The 23,942-nt window shown below is 44.1% G+C and overlaps 2 protein-coding genes across 3 annotated transcripts in view; one reads left to right on the top strand and one right to left on the bottom strand.

The window, feature by feature from the left end:
• LOC134569295 (uncharacterized) overlaps nucleotides 1-23,942 on the bottom strand; it is a 732,490-nt gene that overhangs the window by 116,706 nt on the left and 591,842 nt on the right. Inside the window, exon 7 of the mRNA XM_063428214.1 lies at nucleotides 3,051-3,061. Coding sequence (XP_063284284.1) covers nucleotides 3,051-3,061 — 11 coding nt within the window. The remainder of the gene's footprint in view (nucleotides 1-3,050; nucleotides 3,062-23,942) is intronic.
• The window catches only part of LOC134568458 (oocyte zinc finger protein XlCOF7.1-like), a 724,127-nt gene that overhangs the window by 319,745 nt on the left and 380,440 nt on the right, over nucleotides 1-23,942 (top strand). The window lies entirely within an intron of this gene.

Raw genomic sequence — 23,942 nt, 5'->3', positions numbered from 1 at the left:
CAGATTCCCCTGGCCAAGGAGGCTATCCCTAAGTCGGCCTTTGTCACCCCATTTGGCTTGTACCAGTTCAAGGTCATGCCATTTGGGATGAAAAATGCCCCGGCTACATTTCAGCGCTTAGTGGACCGCCTCCTTGATGGCTTCCAGGATTTCGCTTGCGCGTACCTGGATGACATTGCGATTTATAGCGAAACCTGGGGAGAGCACTTAAGGCATGTAGAGGCCGTACTGGATCAGATTCGGGCCGCAGGCTTGACTCTGAAACCAGAAAAGTGTAACTTCGGCATGGCCGAAGTCCAGTACCTGGGACACCGGGTGGGATGTGGGAAGCAGCGCCCAGAACCCGCTAAAGTTGAAGCTGTAGCTAATTGGCCCACACCCCACACCAAAACTCAAGTCTTAGCATTTTTGGGGACAGCAGGATATTATAGGAGGTTTGTCCCTGACTATAGCACCATCGCAAAACCCTTGACAGACCTAACCAAAAAGAACTTGCCTAGGATAGTCCTGTGGTCTCCCGCCTGTGAAACCGCCTTTCAGGCCCTAAAGAATGCTCTAATTCATGCACCTGTCCTGTCTGCCCCCGTCCCTAACAAAAGATTTGTCGTTCATACAGATGCATCCATGTATGGACTGGGGGCAGTTCTAAGCCAGGTCGGAGAAGATGGAGGCGAGCACCCTGTCGCGTATCTCAGTAGAAAACTGTTACCTAGAGAAGTGAGCTACGCGGCAGTGGAAAAGGAATGCTTAGCCCTGGTCTGGGCATTAAAGAAACTCACCCCATATTTGTACGGACAAGAATTTACACTAATCACCGACCATAACCCCCTGGTATGGCTAAATAGAGTAGCTGGAGATAATGGACGCTTATTGAGATGGAGCCTAGCACTGCAACCCTACAACTTCTCCATTCAATACCGCCCTGGCAGGTTTAATGGGAATGCCGATGGTCTGTCCAGGCAAACAGAACTATTGCCCTAACAAGGGACCGGACAGCCCCAAGTCGACCCGAAAAGGATCAATCCGGGTCTGCCGGAGTGTTCCACAAAAGGGGAGCAGTGTAACAGATCCTTACAAACCTCTGGTGGCTGTGAAGCAAACAAGGGAATTACAACTTAATCATCTATTCGTTTCATTCCTCTGTTCGTATGATTTCGTACGAAGTCCGTATGTGAAATATAGGTGGCCGCCATTTCGGGACTTTACACGTGTTCGCGGCCATCTTGTGTACGAACAGCGGTGTTTGCCTGTAACCGCATGGAACTAAAAACGGATACGCAAACAGGCGAACACCGCTGAGTCCTCCAGACCTCCATATGTTCGCACGGAAACTACCGAACGTCCCACCATTCGGTAGTTATACTCAATCATCTATGGGGATTTCAGCGAACCCCGCGATTCGAATGGATGGCAAGATTTTCGTACCTTTTTACCGTGCGGACAGAGACCGACCGCAAGGCCAAAACTCATGGAACTATTTTCGGCTAGTTGGTCTGTGCGGTCGGTCAAAACTTTGAAACTCTGTAACTCCCGAACCATTCATCCAAACGGGCTGATTTTTGGACAGAGTGTTCCCCTAACCAAGACTTCTCAAGCGGTGCCGGACTTAAAGGTGTACCCCCTGTTTTTGGGGTACATCCAGAACTGGGGTAAAATATTGTATGTTATAATTGTGTTATGTGGTTATCTGAGGGGAGGAGACGTGGGGGTGTTACCCTGTGCATAATTGGTTGTTTTTATCCTCCCCCTGGGAGTGTCCTGTGTGTACCCTTTTCTAATAAAAAGCAGGCTGGGTGTTCCAGTCCTCAGTTCATCTTGACCCTTCATAACGTAGCCTCGTCTCGTTCTTGGAAGGGGATTATTTGGGGATGTTATTCTGCTCCTGTTACAGCTGAACCTGATTTTCGCTCTGGATATCGTGGATGGGATTACATCAGCCTACTTCTCCACAGCAGCTTGCAGGGAAAAAGGACGTCTTCAACGGCAGAAACCCTCTCTCTATCGGGGTAGCCGTTACAATTGAAAAAAAAAAAAAGTTATAAAATGATTTTGATAATTTTTATTTTAATAAAATATTAATTGTAATATATATTACCCCATAAATATCCTCACAGCATTCTCACCAACTGGTGGATTGCTGGAAGATACTTCACCCTACCACTTAGGATTATACTTTCTTCTCCAACCCTAATCATACATAAACCAGAATTGATTTCTTCCTGGTCTCCCACATTGGCCACTCGCTGGTAATGGATTATTCCATTGGCAGCATTATATGGTCTGATCACTCCCTGTTTTTTCTTTTATCACACCTTCCCTGCCACGCACCAAAGACCAGTGGAAACTTAACCCTAAATCTATTGCAATCTGAACAGATCAGGATAGATATCCTCTCCACCATTACCCATTACTTTAGGGAAAACAAAACCCCAGATACCTCCCCTTTCGTTCAATAGGAAGCACACAAATCGGTTGTCAGGAGACATTTCAATAAATAGGGCACACATAGCAAAAAGGAAAGACCTAATAAAATACCCAACGTCTAGGTGATAAAAAAAACATACTGAAGACACCCACAAACTCACCATATCAGATACGTACTAACGCAAACTACTATCCCTAAGATCAGAACTCCACTCGTTATTGCAAAATTCTACTAAGAAAGCTATGCTGGTCTGGTCCCAGCTCGGTAGCTTCTGAGGGATCCGGCAATTCTTCCCTATTGTTATGGATGTCCCAGATTCTAAACTCCTCAGGACTCTCAAACAATATTATGCTCAAAGTCCTCTCACAACAGCCATCATAGTTATCACCTTCTGGAGGGTCGGCATCTGCTAGCCATGGGTACTGCTGAACCACATACCACCCGGTAAGCATAGTCCTGCTGGACCAGCTCATATATCCTGTACACCCATTCATCAGGGAATAAAACTTGTGTGGATTTGCTGACAATTAAATTACTTAAGGTAAAGCTGACTTTGCGCACTATACAAATGCTGCTTCAGTCTCTCCAACACTGTGGCATGGTCCCTTTCTTCTACCCTCACTACATACATATTTCCTATATTACAGACTGTAAAACAGAAGCTTCTGCATGCTAGTAAGAAGGTAAGGAGAGGACTGGAAAAGTGAGTGCTAGGAGACAATCATTAGGAAGCATGGAGCAAGTGCATCATTAGACGCATTTATGCCAAGCTCAGGGTGCGGTTTGCATAGTATGCCCTTTGTTGGCCAGCATACATGATTGGCAGGCAGCCAGTCATGCATTCACACCTGGCTAACCTAATTCTTCAGGCAGACATGCCTCCTTTTTGGGCATGTTTGATCCTTTGGGTGGTACTAGTTACGTGACTCGCGTAAGTGGTCTACCTTTTGAACCCACCCACTGACATTCTGCTTCACAGAACCTGCTGTTAGGGGGTAAGGATTTAATTGAGAGATGAAAGCGAGAGATGTATGTGTTTTCATATAGCTGCATTCTGTGAGTTTCCCTACAACATCACCTCCGCCAGATACATGATGCTTGGGATATGACTGTTAGTGTTTTCTCTCATTAACATTTTGTAATTAGGCCCATCATAATGGTCAACACCAGGTCCAATGGGATCTTAATCTGGCCCTTGTTGCATGCCGCTTTACCAGCAAATAATTAATAGAGCAAGATATGAATGGACTATATAAGGGGTACTGAAATTATAATTGCAGGTCTCTTGGAAACATTTTGTTACCGAGTAAACTAGCAAAAACCAAACACAGAGAAATGGATGCAAGAGGCCTTTATCGGGTCTCAGATGAACTCCTGTTCCAAAAATTATCTGAGAGACCAACACATGGTGTACATTTCTTATATAGCAATATAGCTCCTCCCATCAATAGCTACACCCACATATACCTTTAACCAATCATGAGCAGAATATAGACTTGTACATCTGGTTAAACCACATGGCTCATTCAAGACAAAGGAAATCAGTGCAATTTCAGTTTCAGCATTCCTGCACACTGATGACTCATCCAACTGTTTGTAACCAGATACTAATTAGCCTATGCCCTGTGGAGATTTCAGGCTACTAAAATTTGTAACCATGCTGGAATCCCATCACAATTTGAACTTATTTTATGGCCTTCAGATGTATAATGTTATAGTACACTGCCATACAAAATACACTTGTCAGCTACAACATTAAAACCATCTGCCCAATATCTTGTAAGTCCTCCTCATGCTGCCAAAACAGCTCTGTGTCATAGAGGCATGGACTCAATAAGACCTCTGAACGTGTACTGTGGCTTCGCAGAGAGGACAGAGAAGAGAGAATTGCAATATCGATCCTTAGAATGGCCGGGTTATGCAAAAAGGGATAGTCAAAATACAAGCCGAGATCAAGGGAAACAGAGAGATGGAATAACGAGAGACAAAGACAAATATCAGAAACCAGGAAATCCAAATAACAAGTGCAACGCTTAATGGTAAACGAAAGACCACAACAGTGCACTGAGGCAAGGGAGAGGTTAGCTTATATACACACAGGGTGAACACGTGGGAGGAGTTTCTTTCCTTCCTTGTGGTCTCTGATGTCATCACTGTGTGCAGCACACATATAAGTAAGCTGCTCTGGAGCGTACAGCATCAGACACACTGCCAGTCTGGAGACAGGGACCAGATGACGCCGTTTGCTGTGATGAGGTAAGCAAGGTCGCTGCGAGCGGCGCGGGGGCAGGGGACCTGACACTTCTGGCAGCACATCCTGTAAGTCCTGCATGTTGCAAGGTTGGGTCTCCATGGATCGGATTTGTTGTTCCAACACATCCCACAGATGCTCAATCGGATTGTGAGTGTTCTTATTTATTTTACTTGTTGTTTTAGGTGTCCATATTGCCCTGATAGTTTTTTATGTTTACACTGCATTGGATATATCAGCTACCGTATATCAATAACATCTTACATCACAGTGTGCGCAATAACCTTATCCATTTTCCTATTCCTACGTATGTATTAAGTGTTTTTAGTGACAAAGCACTTGCGTGTTTTTTTTTAGCTGCACTGAGTTGTTTGTGTAAAACCTGTTTTTTTTATATATATATTAGATTTTAGGGAAACCTTTTCACTTTACCTTGTTTTGTGTGTAATGTTTGAAATAGTTTAAATGTAATGTTATATAACACCACTACCATAAAGTGCTGAAGACCTAACTTTACTACTCTACTATTTTAAAATAAATATGGTGAATATACCTTATTCGCAAATATGAAAAAATCTTCAATGTGAAAATAATCAAGGCTGGGGAACGCAGCCATGGATCATAAGTAAGGACAGTTGTACAGTGCATGAAAAATTATGACATATTGTTACGACACTCACCGGCAGGGGAACAAAGACGCCGTTTAGTGAATAATCCCCTTTCTCCAGAAATTCAGTTTTAATCCAGCCGATCGTCAAACTCCCGAACGGAGCATACGAACGCGGCAACTCCCGATCAGCAATTCAGTCTAAATCCTTTCACCGCTAGAAATAACGAAAAGTACTGTCCCAATAATAAATCCCTCCACAAACGAAACCAAGCTCCGTCTTGAAGGTCAAACAGGAATGTGTTTATTGGGGGCTACCTGCCCGGTATTTATGCGGGTCTCCACAAGGTGGACACTCCCCTAGGGGACCTTGTGGAAGACTGTACAATATATTGGACAGTAGCCAATCGCAGTGGCTTTAATATAAGACCTTCCCATTTTACCCATAAATCCTTCTTCTCTATCCTGGAGATAATTAGGAAGAAACCTAATTATCTCCCAGGATAGAGACAAACGCCATTTTAAAACATAATAAGAAAAATACAATAAAATACATAATTTCAGAAATACCGAATGCATATGGTTCGTGTAATGTATCCCCAGATAGCCTGGATCTGAGTGCATATTTCTACCGAATAGCGCTCAGATCCGATGTACCTAGTTCAATCGCCATGGAGTCAGTCTTTCACAAGTCCTTCGGTATACGAATGACTCCATGGGACGGCTATCTGGGTAAAGTCCATACGAATGGTAGAAAATCACGAACTGACCGGTGTTCGTACGCCTCAACGAAATAGGAGGCTGGCGGCGACTTCCAGCGGTGTTCGGCAGATAAAGTATCCGTTTTTAGTTCCATAGGTTTTACACCGAACACCGCTGATTCTGCTCGTGTCCCAAAATGGCCGCCGCCTCGTGGTCGGCATACGAACGACGACCACCCATACGAATGGAATGGAGAGGTGTCTGCGGTTAACCGCAACTTTCTAATTGAGGTCAATAAGTTAACTAGCAGGACACTCCTCTCCTGGGTGGCCGTCCGTTCGGTAGTTTCAATCGGTATTTGGGGAAACACACGAACAGGGGCATACGGACAGGAAATCCATCGAAATCAAGGCAAACAGACGAACCAGCAATATAAGTATATACAGATGGATCTGTCACACGGCTCCCCCCTTGTGGGACACTCCGGCAGACCCGGCTTGACCCTTTGGCGGGTTAACTTGGGGATGACCGGACTAGGAGGTAGCAAGAACCTCGGTTTGCCTAGACAATCCATCTGCATTCCCATTCTGCTTACCGGGTCGGTAGCTGATGGTGAAGTTATATGGTTGTAATGCTAAACTCCACCGCAGCAGTCTACCATTGTCCTGAGACCCGGTTAAGCCAGACAAGGGGATTGTGGTCCGTCACAAGGGAAAATTCCTGTCCATACAAATAAGGGCTTAACTTTTTCAATGTCCAGACCAGGGCCAAGCATTCCTTCTCCACTGCCGCATAACTCACTTCACGGGGTAACAGCTTTCTACTGAGATATGCGACAGGGTGCTCTCCTCCATCTTCCCCGACCTGGCTCAGCACAGCCCCCAGTCCATACATGGAAGCATCTGTGTGTACGAGAAAACGTTTGTTAGGGACTGGGGCAGCCAGGACAGGGGCATTTACAAGAGCCTGCTTAAGTGCTTGAAACGCAGCTTCACAAGCTGGAGACCACAGGACCTGCTTAGGGAGATTTTTCTTAGTCAGGTCAGTCAGGGGTTTAGCGATAGAGCTGTAGTTGGGGACAAAGCGTCTGTAATACCCTGCTGTCCCTAGGAAGGCTAATACTTGGGTCTTAGTGATAGGTGTGGGCCAGTTAGCTACGGCCGGGGCATTCTTCATCCCAAATGGCATGACCTTAAATTGGTACAAGCCAAATGGGGTGACGAAGGCCGACTTGGGGATAGCGTCCTCGGCCAGGGGGATCTGCCAGTAACCCTTACACAGGTCTATGGTGGTCAGATAGCGTCCCCTGGCAATGCGGTCTAGCAATTCGTCTACCTGGGGTATCGGGTAGGCGTCAGTGGTGGTCCGCTCGTTGAGCCTGCTGTAGTCCACACAGAACTGGGTGGTCCCATCTTTCTTAGGCACCAGGACTACAGGGGAAGCCCAAGGGCTGAGTGTTCGATGACCCCAAGCTGGGTCATCTCCTGTATCTCCTTCCGCATTCCTTCTCGGACTGCTTCAGGGATACGATAAGGGTTTGTCGCAGGGGGTTCTGTCCAGGGGTCTCTCTACCTTATGTACAGCTAGGGTAGTGTAGCCGGGCTCTTGGGAGAACGTCGCCTGCTTCTCCCACAGAAGCGGTCTTGCCTGTCCCTTCTCTGTGGGGCTCAACCTGTCCCCTAGCTGTACAAGGCTAGTAAGGTCAGTCTGGGAGTCCCTCTCTACAAAATCGGGAATGGGTAAGTTTTCTGGGTCGTCTGCAGCCGGGGCACATACTGCAGCTACATTCTCTGGTCTCTCCTGATACTCCTTTAGCATGTTCACATGAAAGGATCGCTGGATCCTCTCATCTGAACAGCTGGCTATAAGGTAGGTAGTATCACACACCTGAGCTAACACTTTATACGGGCCTTGCCAAGATGCTTGCATCTTGTTTGCCTTCACAGGTTTGAGCACCAACACTTTCTGCCCCACCTGGAAGACCCGCTGCCGGGCACCCCGATCGTACCATCGCCTCTGTCTCCCCTGGGCCACCTGGAGATTCTCTCTTACCATCAGAGACAGTTTCTCCATGCGGTCCCGGAGTTCCAGGACATACGGTACTATGGGGGTCCCTTCTTGCTCTGTCTCCCCCTCCCAGTGGCCTCTAATGAGATCTAGGGGTCCGCGGACCCTTCTCCCATAAAGCAACTCAAAGGGGGAGAACCCAGTAGATTCCTGGGGCACCTCTCTGTAAGAAAACAGATGAGGCAGGAATCGCTCCCAGTCCCTGCAAGTGTCAGAAAGGGTCCTCAACATCTGTTTGAGGGTGCCATTAAATCACTCGCAGAGACCGTTAGTCTGTGGATGGTATGGGGAACTAAGTATCGGTTTAATGCCGCATACCCTCTACAGCTGCTGAGTGAGCACAGCGGTAAATTGGGTTCCCTGGTCAGAGAGAATCTCCTTAGGGAACCCGACCCTGGTAAAAATCCTAACCAGGGCATCAGCAACTGTCTCTGCCTCTATGTTAGACAGCGCTACTGCCTCTGGATAGCGAGTGGCATAGTCCACCACGGTGAGAATATATTTCTTACCGGATGGACTAGCCCTGGCCAGTGGACCCACAATGTCAACGGCTATGCAGGCAAAGGGCTCCCCAATGATAGGCATAGACATAAGCCTAGCTCCGGGGTGGTCCCCCCGCTTTCCTACCCGTTGACAAGTGTCACACGTACTACAATATATCCACACAGCCTGATTAAAACTTGGCCAAAAGAAGTTCTGCATGATCCTATAGGCTGTGCGGCGGGACCCAAGATGTCCAGCTAACGGAACATCATGCCCTATCCGCAGAATCTCCTGCCGGTATTTTGCGGGCACCACCAGCTGTCGATTATGCGGATGGGCAACACTTTTCTGGTACGGTTTAGGGATCCTATATAACCTGTCCCCCACCCACTCATATCGCTTCCCCATCTACTCCTTCCTCTCCAGTATCTGCCCTGTCCCTATACTTCTGGAGAGTCGGATCTGCCTGGGTTTCCCTCCCAAACTCCAAAAAGTCTGCCCTAGGGTATCAGTCGGGGAATCGGGTTTTACCTGGGTCTCAGCAGCAGGTGGGCTGGTTCCGGCAGCACGGGTCTGAGCACGGGTCGTCACTGGGTTGACATCAGCAGGTCCCATTGGAGCATATGCGGAAACTAAAGGGGCCAAATCATTCCCAAGCAAAACATCAGCAGGCAAGTCCTTCATAACCCCCACATTCACATGTCCAGAGCCCACTCCCCAATCCAAATGAACCCGGGCAACAGGCAGACGGAACACGGCACCTCCTGCTACCCTTACTGCTACAATATTTCCAGTATGCTGGTGTTCGGAAACAAGGTTATTTTGGAGCAGGGTCATAGTGGCTCCGGTGTCCCTCAGACCAGTGACCACTTTACCATTCAGCTTAACGGTCTGTCTGTGCTGTTGGCGTTATCTTGCTGGGCTGCTTGCACTGGGTCTGCCTCGTGTAATATACCTCAAAATTCCTCCTGCTCAAAACAGTGAACGGAAGGCTGGGGTGGCTGCTGATTTCCGCCGGCTGGTCTTCTCCATGACTGTGCTTGGTTGGCATTGTTCAATGGGCACTCCAGTCTCTTGTGCCCCAACTGTTTGCATCCATAGCACCGGATCTGCTGAGAGTAATCCCGGGCGTTGAATCGGGCTGGCTGAACATAGTTGTTCGCTAGTGGCATTGTGGGGGTGCGTTGCGCTGGGGGGTGATACACAGTAGTGGTTGGAGGTGCTGCCGGTTTGTACTCCACTCGGGTAGGGACCTTGGCTGCTGTCTGGTCTAGCTTTCGTGCATCGGCCGGATAATTTCCGAGAGAGGATAGTGACCCGTTCTTCTGCGGGTACCTGGTGTAAGGCACACTGCCTTTCAAAATCAGCCAGGAACCCATCTCTCTCTCCTTCTGTTTCAACAAAATTTCTAAAAGCAGAAAATGGTACCTTTCTCCTTCCATTATTATTATAAGGTACCTCTGCTGCTGCAGCTCCTCTTCCCTGGAGCGCCTGTTGTGCTGCTACTGCGGCTTGCACTTGAACCACAATATCTGCTGCAGGGTTGGGGGCCAAAGTGTGCCAGCCTTATCTGGACTTCCCAGTTAAATTGTATCTCCTCGGGTGTTAAATCCAGTATGCCAGGCACATTAGCTCTCTCCATTCCCTGTGCTGCATCCATCTCCAATAGTATAGAAATAATCTCTCTTTTCTTGAGATTACTCGCTGATCGTCCTCTGCGTTCCAATATATCTTCAGGGGTAGCACGCCTTAATTCTTCATACTGCATTTCCAACCTGGGATGTGTAGCTGGCCTTCAGGGCGGTGGGATTCATCCCGTCGCTTGCCACCAATTGTTACGACACTCACCGCCAGGGGAACGAAGCAGCCGTTTAGTGAATAATCCCCTTTCTCCAGATATGCAGTTTTAATAATCCAGCCGATCCCCAGATAGCCTGGATCTGAGTGCATATTTCTACCGAATAGCGCTCAGATCCGATGTACCTAGTTCAATCGCCATGGAGTCAAAGTCTTTCACAAGTCCTTCGGTATACGAATGACTCCATGGGACGGCTATCTGGGTAAAGTCCATACGAATGGTAGAAACTCCCGAACTGACCGGTGATCGTACGGCTCGACGAAATAGGAGGCTGGCGGCGACTTCCAGCGGTGTTCGGCAGATAAAGTATCCGTTTTTAGTTCCATAGGTTTTACACCGAACACCGCTGATTCTCCTCGTGTCCCAAAATGGCCGCGCCTCGTGGTCGGCATACGAACGACGACCACCCGTACGAATGGAATGGAGAGGTGTCTGCGGTTAACCGCAACGTTCTAATAGAGGTCAATAAGTTAACTAGCAGCACACTCCTCTCCTGGGTGGCCCTCCGTTCGGTAGTTTCAATCGGTATTTGGGGAAACACACGAACAGGGGCATACGGACAGGAAATCCATGGAAATCAAGGCAAACAGACGAACCAGCAATATAAGTCTATACAGATGGATCTGTCACACATATAAAGTGCTTGATGTGAAAAAAGTGCAAACTGTTGCTCCAACCAACGTGAGCGTCTGTGATATAAACAAGAGTGCCATATAACTACTCTATAATACTAGATATCACACATTTAAGACTACGCAGATCTACTGTTGCGGCTACCCCAAGAGTATGAGGGGTTTCGCTGCCTGAGACGTTCTTTTCCCCCTGTCCAGAGTGATGTTTTCCGATTTCCCAGGATAGTATAGCTCTTACAAGAACTTGGTGATTATAGCATGTGCAGATGAGACTCTATGATGAGGGAAAGCAAGGAAATTCATTTTAATGGTGCCACACTGGCCTTTCATGCAATTCCCCATGCAAGGGGTACTCCCACATGGACCTTGTGGGGAACTTACAAGATACAGACATAGACCAATGACAGTGATGTTCAGATGTATATCACTCTCATAATCACATAATCCCTCCATTCTTCCTGAGTTATAATTGAGATAGATACTGTACTAACTCAATCATCTCTAGGTGAAAAAGTACACAATTTACAGGTAACCCGAGAGTATCCCCAAAACTCACATAACCCCACAAAAGTTATATCTCCTAATAGCCCCGATCTGGGGAAACAACATACAGTGGATACTCAAAAAATTTGAATATCGTGCAAAAGGTCATTTATTTCAGTAATGTAACATAAAAGGGGAAACTAATATATGAGATAGACGCATTACATGCAAAGCAAGATAATTCAAGCCGTGATTTGTCATAAGCGCGATGATTATGGCTTACAGCTCATGAAAACCCCAAATCCTCAATCTCAGTAAATTAGAATATTATATGCGATCAATAAAACAAGGAGTGTACATAGAACAATATTGGACTTCTGAAAAGTATAAGCATGCATGTGGACTCAGTACTTGGTTTGGGCCCCTTTTGCAGCAATTCATGCCTCAATGCGGCGTGGCATGGAAGCTATCAGCCTGTGGCACTGCTGAGGTGTTATGGAAGACCAGGATGCTTCAATAGCGGCCTTCAGCTCTTCTGCATTGTTCGGTCTCATGTATCTCATCTTTCTCTTGGTAATGCCCCATAGATTCTCTATGGAGTTCAGGTCAGGTCAGGTCAGTCCAGGCCTCGACTGAATAAAGCAAAGTGGACCAACACCAGCAGATGACATGGCTCCCCAAATCAACACAGACTGTGGAACTTCACACTGGACTTCAAGCATCTTGCAGTGTGTGCCTCTCCATTCTTCCTCCAGAGTCTGGGTCCTTGTTTTCCAAATGAGATGCAAAAGTTGCTCTCATCAGAACAGAGGACTTTGGACCACTGAGCAAAAGACCAGGTCTTGTTTTCTTTAGCCCAGGTAAGATGCTTCTGACGTTATTTGTTGTTCAGGAGCGGCTTGACAAGAGGAATACCTCATCTGAAGCCCATGTCCAATATCCCTATGTGTGTGGATGCACTGACTACAGCCTCAGTCCACTCCTTGTGAAAGTCCCCAACACATTTGAATGGCCTTTTCCTGACAATCCTCTCCAGGCTTCGGTCATCCCTGCTGCTTGTGCACCTTTTTCTTCCACACTTTTCCCTTCCACATAACTTTCTATTAATGTGCTTTCATACCGCACTTTGGGAACATCCAACTTCCTTCGCAATTACCTTTTGAGGCTTTCCCTCCTTATGGAGGGTGTCAATGATGGTTTTCTGCACAAATGTCAGGTCAGCAGTCTTCCCCATGATTGTGATTCATACTGAACCAGACTGAGACCATTTAAAGGCTCAGACACCCTTTGCAGGTGTTATGGCTTACTTAGCTGATTAGAGTGGGACACTGTGAGCCTAGAATATCGCACCTTTACACAATATTCTACTTTACTGAGATTGTGGATTTGGGGTTTTCATGAGCTGTAAGCCATATTCATCGCACTTATGACAAATCACGGCTTCAACTATCTTGCTTTGCATGTAATGTGTCTCTCATATATTAGTTTCCCTTTTTACGTTGCATTTCTGAAATAAATGAACTTTTGCACGATATTCTATTTTTTTGAGTATAACCTGTAAGTATCTATACACTGAAAAACATGTCGCTATGTATAGTAATCCTGAGTATCTATACACTGATAATAACCATGTCGCTCTGTATAATAATACTGAGTATGTATACACTGCTAATAAATATGTCGCTCTGTATAATAATACTGAGTATCTATACACTGATAATAAACATGTTGCTCTGTATAATAATACTGAGTATCTATACACTGATAATAAACATGTCGCTCTGTATAATAATACAGAGTTTCTATACGCTGATAATAAACATGTGGCTCTGTATAATAATACTGAGTATCTATACGCTGATAATAAACATGTCGCTCTGTATAATAATACTGAGTATCTATACGCTGATAATAAACATGTCGCTCTGTATAATAATACTGAGTATCTATACGCTGATAATAAACATGTCGCTCTGTATAATAATACTGAGTATCTATACGCTGATAATAAACATGTCGCTCTGTATAATAATACTGAGTATCTATACGCTGATAATAAACATGTCGCTGTATAATAATACTGAGTATCTATACGCTGATAATAAACATGTCACTCTGTATAATGATACCGAGTATCTATACACTGATAATAAACATGTTGCTCTGTATAATAATACTGAGTATCTATACGCTGATAATGAACATGTCGCTCTGTATAATAATACCGAGTACCTGTTATGTTTGATGATAGCTGACTTACAATAACATACCGTCTATTAATCAGCCAGGATTTATTGATCACAAGTCACATATTATGTTCGATCCCTTTGTTGATATACACATTCCTGCTGTAACATACACCCAACATGGCCGACCTCCATACACACACTGGGAAGAGAGCAAATCTAGGGGGTGTATCCATCCCAGCATGCCTTGCACACTTACTACAGGAGCTGGTTAGGGACAAACTGTGCATTGTGCAAAGCTCCCCTAGAGGGGACTGCTGGTATACAACAAAGTATCCACATAATAATGAAGTCACTAGTCTGTATAATAATACTGAGTATCTATACGCTGATAATAAACATGTCGCGCTGTATAATAATACTGAGTATCTATATGCTGATAATAAACATGTTGCTCTGTATAATAATACTGAGTATCTATACGCTAAAAAATAAACATGTTGCTCTGTATAATAATACTGAGTATCTATACGCTAAATAATAAACATGTCGCTCTATATAATGATATCTAGAATCTATACACTGATAATAGGCTTGTCGCGCTGTATAATAATACTGAGTATCTATACACTGATAATAAACATGTCGCTCTGTATAATAATACTGAGTATCTATATGCTGATAATAAACATGTCGCTCTGTATAATAATACTGAGTATCTATATGCCGATAATAAACATGTTGCTCTGTATAATAATACTGAGTATCTATACGCTGATAATACACATGTTGCTCTGTATATTAATACTGAGTATCTATACACTGATAATAAACATGTCGCTCTGTATAATGATACCGAATATCTATACACTGATAATAAGCTTGTCGCTCTGTATAATAATACTGAGTATCTATATAATAATACTGAGTATCTATACGCTGATAATAAACATGTCGCTCTGTATAATAATACTGAGTATCTATACGCTGATAATAAACATGTTGCTCTGTATAGAAATACCGAGTATCTATACGCTGATAATAAACATGTCACTCTGTATAATAATACTGAGTATCTATACGCTGATAATAAACATGTTGCTCTGTATATTAATACTGAGTATCTATACGCTTATAATAAACATGTTGCTCTGTATATTAATACTGAGTATCTATACACTGATACTAAACATGTCGATCTGTATAATAATACTAAGTATCTATAGCTGATAATTAACATGTCGCTCTGTATAATAATACGGAGTATCTATACGCTGATAATAAACATGTTGCTCTGTATAGAAATACCGAGTATCTATACGCTGATAATAAACATGTCGCTCTGTATAATAATACTGAGTATCTATACGCTGATAATAAACATGTCACTCTGTATAATAATACAGAGTATCTATACGCTGATAATAAACATGTCACTCTGTGTAGTAATACTGAGTATCTATACGCTGATAATAAACATGTCGCTGTATAATAATACTGAGTATCTATACGCTGATAATAAACATGTCGCTCTGTATAATAATACTGAGTATCTATACGCTGATAATAAACATGTCGCTCTGTATAATAATACGGAGTATCTATACGCTGATAATAAACATGTCACTCTGTATAATGATACCGAGTATCTATACACTGATAATAAACATGTTGCTCTGTATAATAATACTGAGTATCTATACGCTGATAATAAACATGTCGCTCTGTGTAGTAATACTGAGTATCTATACGCTGATAATAAACATGTCGCTGTATAATAATACTGAGTATCTATACGCTGATAATAAACATGTCGCTCTGTATAATAATACTGAGTATCTATACGCTGATAATAAACATGTCGCTCTGTATAATAATACTGAGTATCTATACGCTGATAATAAACATGTCGCTCTGTATAATAATACCGAGTATCTATACGCTGATAATAAACATGTCGCTCTGTATAATAATACGGAGTATCTATACGCTGATAATAAACATGTCACTCTGTATAATGATACCGAGTATCTATACACTGATAATAAACATGTTGCTCTGTATAATAATACTGAGTATCTATACGCTGATAATAAACATGTCGCTCTGTGTAGTAATACTGAGTATCTATACGCTGATAATAAACATGTCGCTGTATAATAATACTGAGTATCTATACGCTGATAATAAACATGTCGCTCTGTATAATAATACTGAGTATCTATACGCTGATAATAAACATGTCGCTCTGTATAATAATACTGAGTATCTATACGCTGATAATAAACATGTCGCTCTGTATAATAATACCGAGTATCTATACGCTGATAATAAACATGTCGCTCTGTATAATAATACGGAGTATCTATACGCTGATAATAAACATGTCACTCTGTATAATGATACCGAGTATCTATACACTGATAATAAACATGTTGCTCTGTATAATAATACTGAGTATCTATACGCTGATAATAAACATGTCGCTCTGTATAATAATACCGAGTACCTGTTATGTTTGATGATAGCTGACTTACAATAACATACCGTCTATTAATCAGCCAGGATTTATTGATCACAAGTCACATATTATGTTCGATCCCTTTGTTGATATACACATTCCTGCTGTAACATACACCCAACATGGCCGACCTCCATACACACACTGGGAAGAGAGCAAATCTAGGGGGTGTATCCATCCCAGCATGCCTTGCACACTTACTACAGGAGCTGGTTAGGGACAAACTGTGCATTGTGCAAAGCTCCCCTAGAGGGGACTGCTGGTATACAACAAAGTATCCACATAATAATGAAGTCACTAGTCTGTATAATAATACTGAGTATCTATATGCTGATAATAAACATGTTGCTCTGTATAATAATACTGAGTATCTATACGCTAAAAAATAAACATGTTGCTCTGTATAATAATACTGAGTATCTATACGCTAAATAATAAACATGTCGCTCTATATAATAATAAAGAGTATCTATACACTGATAATAAACATGTTGCTCTGTATATTAATACTGAGTATCTATACACTGATAATAAACATGTCGCTCTGTATAATGATACCGAATATCTATACACTGATAATAAGCTTGTCGCTCTGTATAATAATACTGAGTATCTATATAATAATACTGAGTATCTATACGCTGATAATAAACATGTCGCTCTGTATAATAATACTGAGTATCTATACGCTGATAATAAACATGTTGCTCTGTATAGAAATACCGAGTATCTATACGCTGATAATAAACATGTCACTCTGTATAATAATACTGAGTATCTATACGCTGATAATAAACATGTTGCTCTGTATATTAATACTGAGTATCTATACGCTTATAATAAACATGTTGCTCTGTATATTAATACTGAGTATCTATACACTGATACTAAACATGTCGATCTGTATAATAATACTAAGTATCTATACGCTGATAATTAACATGTCGCTCTGTATAATAATACTGAGTATCTATACGCTGATAATAAACATGTTGCTCTGTATAGAAATACCGAGTATCTATACGCTGATAATAAACATGTCGCTCTGTATAATAATACTGAGTATCTATACGCTGATAATAAACATGTCACTCTGTATAATAATACAGAGTATCTATACGCTGATAATAAACATGTCACTCTGTGTAGTAATACTGAGTATCTATACACTGCTAATAAACATGTCGCTCTGTATAATGATACTGAGCATCTATACGCTGATAATAAACATGTCACTCTGTATAATAATACTGAGTATCTATACTCTTATAATAAACATGTCGCTCTGTATAATACGGAGTATCTATACGCTGATAATAAACATGTCGCTCTGTATAATGATACAGAGTATCTATACGCTGATAATAAACATGTCGCTCTGTGTAGTAATACTGAGTATCTATACACTGATAATAAACATGTCGCTCTGTATAATAATACAGAGTTTCTATACACTGATAATAAACATGTCGCTCTGTATAATAATACTGAGTATCTATACACTGATAATAAACATGTCGCTCTGTATAATAATACTGAGTATATATACACTGATAATAAACATGTCGCTCTGTATAATAATACTGAGTATCTATACACTGATAATAAACATGTGTCTCTCTATAATAATACGGAGTATCTATAAACTGATAATAAACATGCTGCTCTGTATAATAATAATACGGAGTATCTATACGCTGATAATAAACACTCTCTGTTCTCTGCAAAAGATGCTCTCTGGACTAGGTGAGGTCTACCCACTGTAAGCTGGATCCTGGTCTTGGGTCCCGGGTAGGTGGAGGACGGCGAGACCTCAACCAAGCTGCGGCGGTTCGTGGGGTTTACAGTAATTATGGTGTTCCAGTGCAGTGCTTATGGTGCTCGCAAGTACTAGGATGCAGAGAATTTCGGAGGTATCCGGTCGGGGTGCCAGGCGGTCCGTCACACTGAGTATCTATACGCTGATAATAAACATGTTGCTCTGTATAATAATACTGAGTATCGATTAGGGTTGCCCCCTTCCTTGGGAAAAAACACCGGCCATACTAATTTGCAAAATTAATTATGCATGCGTCACATCACAGGTTGTTAATCACAAGGACTGACATAAGAGAAAATGCTGTAAAATCACCAAAAAACTACTTACTGTTTGATTCTCCTGCCACTGTTTCCCTGTCTTAAAGTGTCTTCCTGTCTCTCAGTGTCCCTTAGTCTCCCAGTGTTTCCATTTCTCTGTGTCCATTAGTTTCTCAATGTATCTCATTGTTCCTTATTGTCTCAGTGTCTCCATGTCTCTCCCAGAGTCTCCATTAGTGATGTACCGAACGGTTCGCTGGCGAACATAGCGTGTTCGCGTTTGCCACAGCGGGCGAACATATGCGCGGTTCGATCCGCCCCTATTCGTCATCATTGAGTAAACTTTGACCCTGTGCCTCACAGTCAGCATACACATTCCAGCCAATCAGCAGCACACCCTCCCTAGCAGACCCTCCCACCTACTGGACAGCATCCATTTTAGATTCATTCTGAAGCTGCATTCTTAGTGAGAGGTGGGAAAGTGTAGCTGCTGTTGATTTGATAGGGAAATGGATAGCTAGGATAGTATATTCAGTGTCCACTACAGTCCTGAAAGACTCATCTGATCTCTGCTGTAAGGACAGCACCCCAAAAAGCCCGTTTTAGGGCTAGAACATCAGTCTGTTTTTTTGGGTTTTTTTTTTTTTCTGTGTAATCTAATTGCAGTTGCCTGCCTGCCAGCTTCTGTGTCAGGCTCATAGTGGATAATGTGCCCACTAGCCCAGTGCCACCACTCATATCTGGTGTCACAATAGCTTGCACTTAAAAACATTTTTTTTTTCACTGTAATAGATTGAATAGCAGTTAGTTGTCTGCAAGCGTCTGTGTGTCAGGCCTACAGCATGTACTCTGCCAACCTCTGCCAGTTCACAGTGCCACTCATATCTGGAGTCACAATAGCTTGCATTTAAAAACAAAAAAAGTTTTTTCACTGTTATAGATTGAAAAGCAGTTAATTGTCTTCAAGCGGGTGTCAGGCCTACAGCGTGTACTCTGCCAACCTCTGCCAGTGCACATTGCCACTCATATCTGGTGTCACAATAGCGTGCATTTAAAAACAAAAAAAACTTTTTGACTGTAATCTAATAGCAGTCAGTGTCCTTCAAGCGGGTGTCAGGCCTACAGCGTGTACTCTGCCAACCTCTGCCAGTGCACATTGCCAGTCATATCTGGTGTCGAGTGATGTCGCGAACCCGAAATTTTCGGTTCGCGAATGGCGAACCCGAACTTCCTCAAATGTTCGCGAACCGGCGAACCGGGCGAACCGCCATTGACTTAAATGGGCAGGCGAATTTTGGGCAGGGACTCTTTCTGGCCACAAAAGTGATGGAAAAGTTGTTTCAAGGGGACTAACACCTGGACTGTGGCATGCTGGAGGGGGATCCATGGCAAAACTCCCATGGAAAATTACACAGTTGATGCAGAGTCTGGTTTTAATCCATAAAGGGCAGAAATCACCTAACATTCCTAAATCGCAATGAATATGGATTGACACCTGACATATGACATATTGACACCTTGACATATGGATTGACACCTGTCCTCAGAGCCCCTGATGCACACGGACACAGAGCAGAATAGGGAATGTTCCCCTTACATAGGGTCACTTGGCAGGTATGGATTGACACCGGTCCTCAAAGCCCCTGATACACACTGACACAGAGCAGAATAGGGACTGTCCCCCTACATAGGGTCACTTGGCAGATATGGCGTGGTCGTGGGAGGAGGATGACTTTCACCTCTTCCCCTGTTAGATTCCCGTTGTGCTGTGACATCACCCTTATACGCTGTGTAAAGCATACTTTTTAATTTATTTAGCAAATGCTGCATCCTTTCCGACTTGTAATTCGGTAACATTTCCGCCACTGTCTGCTTATACCGGGGGTCTAGTAGCGTGGACACCCAGAACAGGTCGTTCTCCTTCAGCCTTTTTATACAAGGGTCCCTCAACAGGCACGACAGCATGAAAGACCCCATTTGCACAAGGTTGGATGCCGAGCTACTCATTTCCCGTTCCTCCTGCTCACACAGAGCAGAATAGAGACTGTTCCCCCTACATAGGGTCACTTGACAGATATGGATTGACACCTGTCCTAAGGATCCCTGATACACACTGACACAGAGCAGAATAGGGACTGTTCCCCCTACATAGGGTCACTTGGCAGATATGGATTGACACCTGTCCTTAGGGACCCTGATACACACTGGCACAGAGCAGAATAGAGACTGTTCCCCCTACATAGGGTCACTTGGCAGATATGGATTGACACCTATCCTAAGGATCCCTGATAACACTGACACAGAGCAGAATAGGGACTGTTCCCCCTACATAGGGTCACTTGGCAGATATGGATTGACACCTGTCCTTAGGGACCCTGATACACACTGACACAGAGCAGAATAGAGTCTGTTCCCCCTACATAGGGTCAATTGGTAGATATGGCGTGGTCATGGGAGGAGGAGGAGGATGACTTCCCCCTCTTCCCCTGCTAGATTCCCATTGTGCTGGGACATCACCCTTATACGCTGTTTAAAGCATACTTTTTAATTTATTTTGCAAATGCTGCATCCTTTCCGACTTGTTATTCGGTAACATTTCCGCCACTGTCTGCTTATACCGGGGGTCTAGTAGCGTGGACACCCAGAACAGGTCGTTCTCCTTCAGCCTTTTTATACGAGGGTCCCTCAACAGGCACGACAGCATGAAAGACCCCATTTGCACAAGGTTGGATGCCGAGCTACTCATTTCCCGTTCCTCCTCCTCACACAGAGCAGAATAGAGACTGTTCCCCCTACATAGGGTCACTTGGCAGATATGGATTGACACCTATCCTAAGGATCACTGATACACACTGACACAGAGCAGAATAAGGACTGTTCCCCCTACATAGGGTCACTTGGCAGATATGGATTGACACCTGTCCTCAGAGACCCTGATACACACTGACACAGAGCAGAATAGGGACTGTTCCTCCTACATAGGGTCACTTGGCAGATATGGATTGACACCTATCCTCAGGGACCCTGATACACACTGACACAGAGCAGAATAGGGACTGTTCCTCCTACATAGGGTCACTTGGCAGATATGGATTGACACCTATCCTAAGGATCCCTGATACACACTGACACAGAGCAGAATAGGGACTGTTCCTCCTACATAGGGTCACTTGGCAGATATGGATTGACACCTGTCCTAAGGATCCCTGATACACACTGACACAGAGCAGAATAGAGACTGTTCCTCCTACATAGGGTCACTTGGCAGATATGGATTGACACCTGCCCTCAGGGACCCTGATACACACTGAGACAGAGCAGAATAGGGACTGTTCCTCCTACATAGGGTCACTTGGCAGATATGGATTGACACCAATCCTAAGGATCCCTGATACACACTGACACAGAGCAGAATAGGGACTGTTCCCCCTACATAGGGTCACTTGGCAGATATGGATTGACACCTGTCCTTAGGGACCCTGATACACACTGACACAGAGCAGAATAGAGTCTGTTCCCCCTACATAGGGTCACTTGGCAGATATGGCGTGGTCGTGGGAGGAGGAGGAGGATGACTTCCACCTCTTCCCCTGTTAGATTCCCGTTGTGCTGTGACATCACCCTTATACGCTGTGTAAAGCATACTTTTTAATTTATTTTGCAAATGCTGCATCCTTTCCGACTTGTAATTCGGTAACATTTCCGCCACTGTCTGCTTATACCGGGGGTCTAGTAGCGTGGACACCCCGAACAGGTCGTTCTCCTTCAGCCTTTTTATACGAGGGTCCCTGAACAGGCACGACAGCATGAAAGACCCCATTTGCACAAGGTTGGATGCCGAGCTACTCATTTCCCGTTCCTCCTCCTCACACAGAGCAGAATAGAGACTGTTCCCCCTACATAGGGTCACTTGGCAGATATGGATTGACACCTGTCCTCAATACCCCTGATACACACTGACACAGAGCAGAATAGGGACTGTTCCCCCTACATAGGGTCACTTGGCAGATATGGATTGACACCTGTCCTCAGGGACCCTGATACACACTGACACAGAGCAGAATAGGGACTGTTCCTCCTACATAGGGTCACTTGGCAGATATGGATTGACACCTGTCCTCAAAACCCCTGATACACACTGACACAGAGCAGAATAGGGACTGTTCCCCCTACATAGGGTCACTTGGCAGATATGGATTGAAACCTGTCCTCAAAACCCCTGATACACACTGACACAGAGCAGAATAGGGACTGTTCCCCCCACATAGGGTCACTTGGCAGATATGGATTGACACCTATCCTAATGATCCCTGATACACACTGACACAGAGCAGAATAGGGACTGTTCCCCCTCCATAGGGTCACTTGGCAGATATGGATTGACACCTGTCCTCAAAACCCCTGATACACACTGACACAGAGCAGAATAGGGACTGTTCCCCCTACATAGGGTCACTTGGCAGATATGGATTGACACCTATCCTAATGATCCCTGATACACACTGACACAGAGCAGAATAGAGACTGTTCCCCTTCCACAGAGACCATGATACACACTGACACAGAGCAGAATAGAGACTGTTCACCGTCCACAGAGACCATGATACACACTGACACAGAGCAGAATAGGGACTGTTCCCCCTACATAGGGTCACTTGGCAGATATGGATTGACACCTGTCCTCAAAACCCCTGATACACACTGACACAGAGCAGAATAGGGACTGTTCCCCCTACATAGGGTCACTTGGCAGATATGGATTGACACCTGTCCTCAAAACCCCTGATACACACTGACACAGAGCAGAATAGAGACTGTTCCCTGTCCACAGAGACCATGATACACACTGACACAGAGCAGAATAGGGACTGTTACCCCTACATAGGGTCACTTGGCAGATATGGATTGACACCTGTCCTCAAAACCCCTGATACACACTGACACAGAGCAGAATAGGGACTGTTCCCCCTACATAGGGTCACTTGGCAGATATGGATTGACACCTATCCTAATGATCCCTGATACACACTGACACAGAGCAGAATAGAGACTGTTCCCCCTACATAGGGTCACTTGGCAGATATGGATTGACACCTGTCCTCAAAACCCCTGATACACACTGACACAGAGCAGAATAGAGACTGTTCCCCCTACATAGGGTCACTTGGCAGATATGGATTGACACCTATCCTAATGATCCCTGATACACACTGACACAGAGCAGAATAGGGACTGTTCCCCCTACATAGGGTCACTTGGCAGATATGGATTGAAACCTGTCCTCAAAACCCCTGATACACACTGACACAGAGCAGAATAGAGACTGTTCCCCCTACATAGGGTCACTTGGCAGATATGGATTGACACCTGTCCTCAAAACCCCTGATACACACTGACACAGAGCAGAATAGGGACTGTTCCCCCTACATATGGTCACTTGGCAGATATGGATTGAAACCTGTCCTCAAAACCCCTGATACACACTGACACAGAGCAGAATAGGGACTGTTCCCCCTACATAGGGTCACTTGGCAGATATGGATTGACACCTATCCTAATGATCCCTGATACACACTGACACAGAGCAGAATAGGGACTGTTCCCCCTACATAGGGTCACTTGGCAGATATGGATTGACACCTGTCCTCAAA

This window comes from Pelobates fuscus, chromosome 7 (genome assembly GCF_036172605.1).
Source record: "Pelobates fuscus isolate aPelFus1 chromosome 7, aPelFus1.pri, whole genome shotgun sequence".
Classification (NCBI taxonomy): Eukaryota; Metazoa; Chordata; class Amphibia; order Anura; family Pelobatidae; genus Pelobates; species Pelobates fuscus.
Note: the sequence above shows the minus strand (reverse complement) of the source record. Positions and strands in the feature narration are given on the sequence as shown.